Source organism: Cynoglossus semilaevis, chromosome 17 (assembly GCF_000523025.1).
Source record: "Cynoglossus semilaevis isolate Cse_v1.0 chromosome 17, Cse_v1.0, whole genome shotgun sequence".
Classification (NCBI taxonomy): domain Eukaryota; kingdom Metazoa; phylum Chordata; class Actinopteri; order Pleuronectiformes; family Cynoglossidae; genus Cynoglossus; species Cynoglossus semilaevis.
The window spans coordinates 2,089,504-2,099,256 of NC_024323.1; the positions used below are offsets into that span (position 1 = coordinate 2,089,504).

The 9,753-nt window shown below is 38.8% G+C and overlaps 2 protein-coding genes and 1 non-coding gene across 4 annotated transcripts; 1 reads left to right on the plus strand and 2 right to left on the minus strand.

The window, feature by feature from the left end:
• Positions 1–25: 25 nt before the first annotated feature.
• mrm2 (mitochondrial rRNA methyltransferase 2) lies at positions 26–6,993 on the minus strand. 2 transcript variants are annotated; one of them, XM_025064851.1, is made up of 3 exons: positions 6,622–6,993; positions 5,962–6,366; positions 26–2,911 (listed from the first exon to the last, which is right to left on the minus strand). In XM_025064851.1, exons 1-3 carry the CDS (start codon positions 6,914–6,916, stop codon positions 2,862–2,864), a joined length of 750 nt encoding a protein of 249 aa, XP_024920619.1. In that variant the 5' UTR covers positions 6,917–6,993; the 3' UTR covers positions 26–2,861. The 2 variants fall into 2 exon arrangements, with proteins under 2 accessions (XP_024920619.1, XP_008327488.1); XM_008329266.3 differs by lacking the exon at positions 26–2,911 and having other exon boundaries at positions 5,327–6,366.
• trnac-gca (transfer RNA cysteine (anticodon GCA)) lies at positions 2,255–2,326 on the minus strand. The gene has a single exon. It is a non-coding gene; the product is annotated as a tRNA-Cys (tRNA).
• A 636-nt stretch (positions 6,994–7,629) lies between the features above and the next one.
• nudt1 (nudix (nucleoside diphosphate linked moiety X)-type motif 1) lies at positions 7,630–9,753 on the plus strand. The gene is made up of 3 exons (XM_008329267.3): positions 7,630–7,977; positions 8,223–8,368; positions 8,948–9,753. Exons 1-3 carry the CDS (start codon positions 7,826–7,828, stop codon positions 9,118–9,120), a joined length of 471 nt encoding a protein of 156 aa, XP_008327489.1. The 5' UTR covers positions 7,630–7,825; the 3' UTR covers positions 9,121–9,753.

Sequence of the window (9,753 nt, forward strand, 5' to 3'; positions counted from 1 at the left end):
AGCAGCTGAAGGCTATTTTCATACAATAAATGGATGTGTTGCAGAAGATGAAGCCACCATATGGTGTGGCGGTGGGAACGGGCCGCGTTGCTGCAGAAGGTTGGGGACAGATATGGAGAGTTAATGGGACTCAGGTGCTGCTCCACGTCTCATCAGGCCGCCCCTCACCTCTCACCGTCTCCTGACCGTCAACCTCACTCGGCCCTGTCGCCGCGCACATCCATCTTTTCTTGTTTCCGCGGCTTCCCTGCTGATGTTTGTGAATGCAATGATCTCCTCTTTGTTTTCGCGGCGGTAAAATATAGAAATCGACTCGCATGGGGCCCTTGATCCTTATAATGCTCTCATCAGGATCACAGTTAGAACATCGGATCGTCATTAGCTGCTTCTTATATAGTTTTCTTCAAAGTCTTTTTTGTTCACGCAGGTTCCTGTGGCAGTACAGCAAAACAAGAAACATCCCAGGGCAACAACCGACGGTGTGGAGAGAAACTCTCCGCGAATCCTACCGACTGTTTTCCTCAGAGACAAACTCGGGTTTGATTTTTTTTTTCTATCCTCCCCGCAGAGACGTAAACAAGAAACGAGCCCAATCATTATCATCACGTGAGTGACATGTTTTGCAACGTGCACGTAAACACTTAAGACTTTTAAAAAAATCCACACAATCCTGGTATTAAGGAGTCCTTTAACTTTAACACTCCGCTCCGCAAATTGTATGAATATTTAAAATCACAGCTGGAATCGAGCAAAGCTTAAAAAGCTGTAACAAATATAATTCCCCGCTCGAGCATAACAATGAGGATGTGTGTTTTTCCTCCACATTCATCAGCCTCCTGCTGATCTCCGCTCTCAGATAGCGTTAGATGCCCTGTCAGGTCCTCCTCTCCTGCTGCTAATGGGACAACCTCCTCCTCCACGCCCCGCCTGAGCGGAGGAGTTTTGTAACTTTCAGGAAGGAGATAAGTTAATCACAAGCGGGAGAAACTAACAACAGAAAAACAAGCTAAATGTCACAGTGAGTGTTTGTTTTTGTCGTTGCCTAAGTCGAAATCCATCTACAGTTATTTGGGGTCGGAAGTAGACAGTCCAAAAAATGGCTAAAAGTTAGCTAGAATTAGCAATAGCATTGCGTAAAAATGTACTGGAAATGATCCAAAATGTCACTTAAACTTCTTTCAAGTCGCCAAAAAAAGAAAAAAAAATCATCTATTAAAAACAGAATTTCCTCCAGTGTGTAGTGTTTGATGAAACACAAAGCCCAGATCAACACCTCAGGTTGTACGAACCACCGCTCTGCACAGTTCTGACATGGACCCCAGGGGGCACCAGCTCTGAAACCATGTCAAATCCTGCCTGCAGCAACTTCACAAAAACATTAAGGCGGCCGGTGAAATCCAGCAGACTCCTCTTTATGATTCTCTAAAGCCTCTGGTTTGAATTAGCATTAGCTAAAACCCCAGCAAAAATCCCAAAGTCACTGGTGACTGTCAACGCTGGTTAAACGTGTTAAATACATTTTCTTTATTGTTATTATATTAAGCCAAAATGGTGAAGGTAAAAGTGGACGTTTTATTAGGATTTCATACAATTAGCCCCTGCAGCGTCGGTCTTCAGCCCAGACTTAATTCAAAGCCACAGCTTTTTCCATCAACAAGGACGGATCAGAGTCGTGGTTCCCATGAGATTTTTCCTCCATCTGTCCCAGGACAAGTTAATTAAAAGGGAAATGAAATTTAAAAAAAAATCCAATTAAAACTTAGATCAATACTTTTGTCCAGGTTAGTCTTTGTTGTAAAATAGTGTTTAAAAAAAGAACACCAATGAATCTGGCACTGGTTTAAACACGGCGCTGTTGTTTAATCACACAACCTACTGTCGGAGGGAGAACAAACCAGAATATATTTTCTCATATTTTCAAAAGAAGAAAAAGGGTCTGATAAAAATGAAGGCGCTGTTTGTCTTTCTCCTTAGGAAGGAGTTCTTGTTGCGTAGTAACTTCTAATGATAAAAACAAAAAGATGTTTTTGAACCAAAGTCTCTCATTGGTCCCACACTAGGGTAATTCGTTTCAAATGTAATGCATCAACTCTTTGTCATTCATGTAACCGAGTGTTTGAACAGCAAATTCGTATACTTTTTTCATTGCTGATACTATAATAACTGCACATTTGGTATGAATATAATGGACTGGGCATTCAACAAAGAGTTGTCTGAATACAAAGTAACTTATTGTCAGTTGTTCAAAATGTACAGGGGGCACCCAGACTTGAACTGGGGACCTCTTGATCTGCAGTCAAATGCTCTACCACTGAGCTATACCCCCTGATGGCAACGCTGATGAGTAGAGTGAATATATAATACACTTGATTCCTTTTAGTGTTTAGTTTTCCTGAGTTCCTGCAGCTTCAGAACTGACCTCATGTTAACAAGAATTTAAAGCTTCTCACCAGTGCTGCCCCCCCCCCCTTCAGGAGGTTTATTACATTTACCAGCATGAGTGGAAGAAATGTTGTTTTGGCTCAGTTTGTAAAAGAGGAGAGAAACCATACTTAAGAACAGTGAGAGAGCAGGACATCCATTTTCTACTTTATGGCCTCAAACCATTTGTCTGGAGCCGGGCTGAAGTTTTCGCTCTGCTGTACTCTGAAAAAAATGTAGACTATATCTCACCCAGAGAAAATCCACATTAACAATATCAATTGCAGAGTTGGATGTATAAGTTCTCCGTTTCCATCCGCTCTCGCCACTAAATGTCAGTCCGCTGGAGATGCATAGCGCCGTGTTTGTGTTCTGCTGCTGGTGTTTTGTTCCTCCCATGTCTCCTTAAACCTTCTCCCACAGCCATCTTTCACAGTTTTTCACAGCACTACATTTATGCTGCCGGCGTTTTTCTGCAGGTCTGCTGAAACTTCCAGAAAGTACAGACCATGAAAAAGTTGTTTGGTTATTTACTCACGTGGGCCTAGAAAATGTTTGGGGTCCTGTAGATGTCGATAATTTAAAATAAATAAATAAATTAAAAAAACAGGCTCAGGGTCACTTGGAATTGGTGGATTTTGAAATGAGTGTGATATTGATCAGAACTGGCTCTGATTTGGTATCATCAAGGATTTCAACCAATGAGAGCCTTCGGAGTGAGCACAAGACTGCTCAAGAGCTCACATGAACCAGAGAAGTAAAGAACCAGCAACAGCAATGGATAGAAGTAACACATTTTCATTGAACATTTTCATTTCAAATCTGAAATATTGAATGTTTCCAACCACTGAGGCAATACACAGTATTTTAAAATGAGATGAGATGAGATTAGATTAGATGAGACAAAATGAGATTAGATTAGATGAGTCAAGATGAGATGAGATGAGACAAAATGAGATTAGATTAGATTAGATAAAACAAGATGAGATGAGATTAGATGAGACAAACTGAGATTAGATGAGATCAAATGTGACAAAATGAGATTAGATGAGACAAACTGAGATTAGATGAGATCAAATGTGACCAAATGAGATTAGATGAGACAAACTGAGATTAGATTAGATCAAATGAGACAAAATGAGATTAGATTAGATTAGACAAGAGAAAACGAGATTAAATTAGATTAGATAGATGAGATGAGAGGAGATTATTTTAGATTAGATAGATGTGATGCGATGAGTTAAGGGGAGATCGATGAGAAAAGGTTGGTCAGATGAGATAGATGTGGTGAGGTGAGATTAAATAAATTGTACTTTTTTTGTCATCGTACATACGAGTACCTTTGCATTACTAAACCAAATTGGTTTGCTGACCAGATGGGAAATAGAAAGACAACGGAGAATTACCGTTTTATTTTAAAGATAAAATAAAATTTAAGACCACAGATATTTACACGACTAAATATACACAGTGCAGATATCAGAAGAGCAGCCGTATAAATAATTGCAGTTGGAATCATTTAAATTAGCAGTAAACAACACACAACACTCTTCTTAAAATCCTTATTTTGAATCATTTAATTAAAAAATGTGATCATCGCACTGCACTGTATCATCCACATCGTTTGAAAATGAAAAGCTGGAACCTGTGTATTATAGTGATGTCTCACTGCAACTAACTGTTTCATAACACACCGGTCCTGGACAATATGAGGCTGTTAAAAGCAGATCTGCATAGAATCATTATTTAAAGGCGCAGTTCAAAGAGGTTTGCTTTTGCTCTACCCATTATTTTCACAAATTGAAATGGATACAGGAGCGTCTACAAGAACGAGCGTCGTCTGAATGTGAAAATCTGAGCGCGTACAAGTGTCTTTCTCGCTCATTGACTAATATTTACATGTGAACCTGCAGCTGGCCAGAGGAGAATAAATTAACCTGTGAATGAAACATCATTCATTCGGGGCCCGAGTGCTCAGCTCCAGTGGAATTACCATATATCCCTGTGTAATTTTAAAATAATTTGAATTTAAATAGCAAAGGGCTGAATAATAAACAAGTAATGAGAGGTAAAATTGGTCATCTGTTCTCATCTTTCACTATCAGCTTCATCAGCAGGCATGGCTGCTCCCATTCATTTCCAAACAATCATCTGTAGAGGTCAGCCTCCGCCCTCCCCCCCCCCGTCCCTGCAGTTAATTCCTGCTCATACTGAATGCTTCAGTTCATACTGTGTTACTCATCACTCTGGTGGCACTGATGCCGAGCAGGAGCCTTATTAATGTATTCATGTGCGCAACAGCTCAGGCTGATGAGGCTTAATGTAGTTGTGTTTTTGAACAACGTATAAAAGAGCAACGCCGATGGTTCCTTTACTTGAATTAGTAATAACACAATTAGATTTTACAATTAGAAAACAACCTGATTATCAAGCAGAATATAAATGTTAAGATCTCAAGGAGATAGAAAATGTAACTAAGACATTGGATAGTTGATGGAAAGTCAAAGTTAAAAGTAAGCAAAATAATTCAGTGTTAGCTAGCTAGTTAACAAATTCGGTCAGAATTATTCAGGCAAATGTAAAAAAAAGTAAAAAGTAAATAAAGTTAGCACAGCAATATCTAATGGTTAACCAAAAAAGTAAGCAAACCTTATGGGGAAAATCGCTAGACTGAGCTTAGATAGAACTTGTTTTAATATATCTAATCGATCAGATTAATGGTTAGCACTGTGGACTCTGATTCCAGTAATGTGAGTTTAAATCTCAGAAGAACCTGTTAATGTTGAAAACTTTGTAACCTGAAGGCTTTTAGTTCACTTTGAGAAGTTAAAAATAGATAATGGGTAATTATATATATATATATGTATATATATATATATATATACATATATAAAGTTAAGCAGCTTAATGTGGATCAATGGAATACGTAAACAAAATGTATTATTTTAAATGTTTCATTATTCATCTCTGCTATCAGAGACAACAGCAGTGTGCCAGGCTACAGTATCTCCCCCTAACATTCATCATATTGGATGTGACTCTTATGTATTAGCTTTCCACATTTCTAGACGGCTGGATGAGCAAATTAGCAGCAAAGGCAGTTAAATGATTTTTCTGTAGCGAACAAGTACCAAACTGAGTGTGGAAGATAAACGCTGTGGGCAGAACAATAACTTCAGAGAAAGAAAGAAAAAAATATTAAACACGCATTGGGCTCTTGAGGAAAATCAAATTGATGGTTCTTGCATGGGTTTACATAACACTAAACCATGATGCTACTGTGTTTAGTTTGCAGAGATTAAATAGTACATGTCAGCGGCATCGCCGGTGGATTCAGATGGAAGGCTCAGTTATGCCTCAACGCTGCCACCTTTTGTATAAACCCATAATGGCAGCCTTATATTTCTGTTCAGTCTGATCATATGAGACACTGGGAGTGTAACACTTTAATGGTTCTCACCAAAACTTAAACAATATTGCATTTATACATTACTGTAGTACATATAGTACATCATCCACTCTGTGGCTTTTTATACATACCAGCAAGGAAGTATCTTTCTGAAGAGTCTTTTCTACTGGCGTTTGGTTTTAGAGGTCGAACGCTACCAAACACACTTGAGAGCTTCTCCTGGAGTCTCTGGGCGTAGATCCCATCCCAGTATTTACACAGCAGAGAGCCGCCAGGTTTCAGAATCGCCTCTGACAACTCTAACAAAGACAAACACATCGTGATGAGCTTCTCATGGTCCATCTCTCTAAATCCGCTGGCATTCGGTGCCATGTCGCTCAGGATGACGTCAGCCTGGCCGTTTGGAAGCAAGTTCTGTAGCTTTTTGTGTGTTGAGGGTGCAGTGACGTCATGACAGGATAGGAAGTTGGCACCGTCTAGAGATGCGATGTGCTGGAGGTCAATGCCAATGACTGTGCCACGTAAAAGGTCTGGGTCTTTGATGAAACAGAAATGTTTATTTTTAGTTTTTTTTTTTTTTCAATAATTTAATAATTTATTAAGACAATTTTGTTATTATATTAATAGTTAATGTTATTTTCAAGAACAATTTTGACTATTTGTCTGCGCATCTAGTTACTTTTAGTAACATATATATTTAAATACTATAGTCACAAGTGCCTGTTCAAAAACGCTGGTCAAACCAGGTTTAGATGCTACATCTGTTATACCAGGTGTCGCCTCTGTCTCACCTGTCCCCGCTGAGTTGACCCTTTGTACGGCCACCTGACTCCAGGCTCCAGGTGCAGCTCCACAATCCACCACGTTGTCACCGGCATGTAAGAGCCTGAATTTGTCGTCAATTTCTATCAATTTAAAGCCACTTCTGCACCGGAAGTTGAGTTCGCGTGAAGCTTTGACGTATGGGTCTTTTACCTGCCGCGCCAACCACCGCTGCTCCGCTACTGTTTTCCCTTTTAATTTTTTGGCTAAGCACCGAGATGAAAAGTGAATATTTTTAACACACTGACGCCAAGGGTACCACATTGTTTACTAGTGTGTACTTAGGTCACACGGGACTTTCTATTGGTCTGAATGAGTACTATCGTTGAAGGCGTCCGTACTGCAACTGTTGACATAGGTTAAATAGTTCCTACATGTTGTACAGGCGTCAGTGTTTTATTTTGTATTAAATAATGTTTTGGTCTGAATGAGTACTATCGTTGAAGGCGTCCGTACTGCAACTGTTGACATAGGTTAAATAGTTCCTACATGTTGTACAGGCGTCAGTGTTTTATTTTGTATTAAATAATGTTTTTAAATTCAAACTATGAGAAGATTATTTGAATAAAATAAGATGTTATATTAAGCATTAAATGTTTTTTTTACAGTTATGAAGGGGGGAAAGATAAATCAATGTCCTTATCTAGACTGCAATTCCATATTGGAATCTAAATTTATTTAACTTTATTAACTTTAGGGAAAAAAAGTCTTGTGGATATTTGTCTTTTTTTTACAGTTATGAAGGGGGGAAAGATAAATCAATGTCCTTATCTAGACTGCAATTCCATATTGGAATCTAAATTTATTTAACTTTATTAACTTTAGGGGAAAAAAGTGGATATTTGTCTTTTTTTTACAGATTAGTGTACCTATATGTTTTTGAATATTTCAAATATAAAATAAAAAAATATGTACCGTATACGTGGTTAAAATTCAATTGTTTCCAGACGGGTGTATTTTAGTGTAACACATTGATTCGATTCCTCAAACATATGAAGGCGCTCGCTCTAATTCATGTCTGTTGTTTATACACCCTCCAATCGCTTATGTATCAGCGCAACGGGAGATGACGTCAGTAGACTCCACATGACGATGTTTGCCGGGTTCGCGTGTGATTTATTAGAAAGTTAGCATATTGTTTGTCTCACTGACGTTCTTCTCCACACAGCTAAGATGTTGAGTTCCAAACTATTGACTCTGGTGCTAGTGGTCCAGCCGGGCAGAGTTCTGCTGGGTATGAAGAAGAGAGGGTTCGGGGCAGGAAGGTGGAACGGGTTTGGAGGCAAAGTCCAACCCGGAGAAACCATAGAAGAGGCTGCAAGGAGGTACATTCATTTGTATTTACGTTTACGACATTTAATTATAATTGTTTTTGTTTTACGTTTCAACTTTGAGGATCCTTTGTAAAGAACAAAAATCATAACTAGTTTGCAGTGGTGCCCCAAAAAGGGCACTGGCCACCCCACTGGCCACCCCGGAGCTCCTGCCCCCATTTTTTTTTTTTTCTGTAAGCTTGACTTATGATTTTTGTTGATTATTTTGGTCACCTTGTGCATCTTTTCATTTTCAGAGAGCTGCTAGAAGAGAGTGGTCTCACAGTCAACACTCTTGAAAAGATTGGAAATCTCAAATTTGAGATGGTCGATGATAAGGAGCTGCTTGACGTGCACGTTTTCAGAACCGATTCTTACAACGGAGAACCCACCGAGTCTGAAGGTAGGATGGTATGGTGGTGGGCAGAGCCTTTTTCTGACAGCTTGTTAAATACAGGTCCTCAGAGGACACAGACACGTCCTTGCAAACCAGTAATTTATGGTTTTTCTTAGTATTTCTATAGGCCAGGCCATAGCCTGTTGTCAGTACGAGTCCAGTACTGGTACTGACACGTACTGTTTCTAACAATACCTCTACCCTGATTTTTGCTTTTCTAATTTATTAAAATGTGTACTTTGTATGACTGCACAACAAATACTCTGCTTCCCTGTAGAAAGAAAATACTTGATATGACTTAAGTAATAGAGCTTATAGCTGAGTTCTGATTGGTCAGGAACCTAACATCACTGTTTATTTAAAATAAAAATTAATGTACATTGTGCAAAACAAAAATTTGAGTCATAAAATTATATGTGTTTATACATGTATAAACATATAAAGCTATCACTATATATGTATATATATATTTCTTTGCAGGGTCTTGTGTGGGGGAAAGGAAGAGTGAAAAATAACCTTGTCGTATTACAACATATAGCTCAACCTCTGAGACGTGAACTCATTGTGACCTTGTGTTTCCACCAGAAATGCGGCCGCAGTGGTTTGGTTGGGACCAAATCCCTTTTAGCCAGATGTGGCCCGATGACATCCTGTGGTTCCCCATGATGCTGCAGAAGAAGAAGTTTGTGGGATACTTTAAGTTTCAGGATCACAACGTGATTCTCAGCTCTACGCTGAAGGAGGTGGAAGAGCTCTGAGATAAAAACCTGAGTGAGGCCGACATGATGAAGACATCGAGTCAACGTTCTTTGCTAATATTTAGTTAATGGGCGATCTCCTGCGGAACCTGTAGACAGACTGATGACTTTTAAGCCAAATCTGTACCACATATTGTTAATGGACCAAAAACAAAATTCTTAAAATGTGTTATGAACTTGTTTTGTGTTTTTTGTTCTCTGCAGGACCTTGTAGTTTGCATGCCAACGGCAAACAACATAGTTTCATTGCTGTCTTTCACTGATGTGTGGTGGGATGGACCAAAGGTCAAGCTGTATTTGACCCCCCCTCAGTGACCCTGCTGGATTATGTATGAACAACTTGAAACTTTTTTTATCTCTTGAATTTTTTTTTTCTTAATTGGATACACAATTTAAAAGTACACATAAGAAGCATTTTTTTTTTTTCAGGATAAAAAATGACAACATTCAGCAAGCAAGTATTTTAATAAAATATTAGTGTACATAAAAATGTGTTTTTAGCAAGTTCCTCTTTATTACAACTCAAAATGACTCTGTCCTGATTGAAATATATATAAAAATCTGTGAACAAAATCTTTTTTTTGTTTCTTCCAGTGACCTCATTCACACTCCCATTAAACACATTCCTCTCTT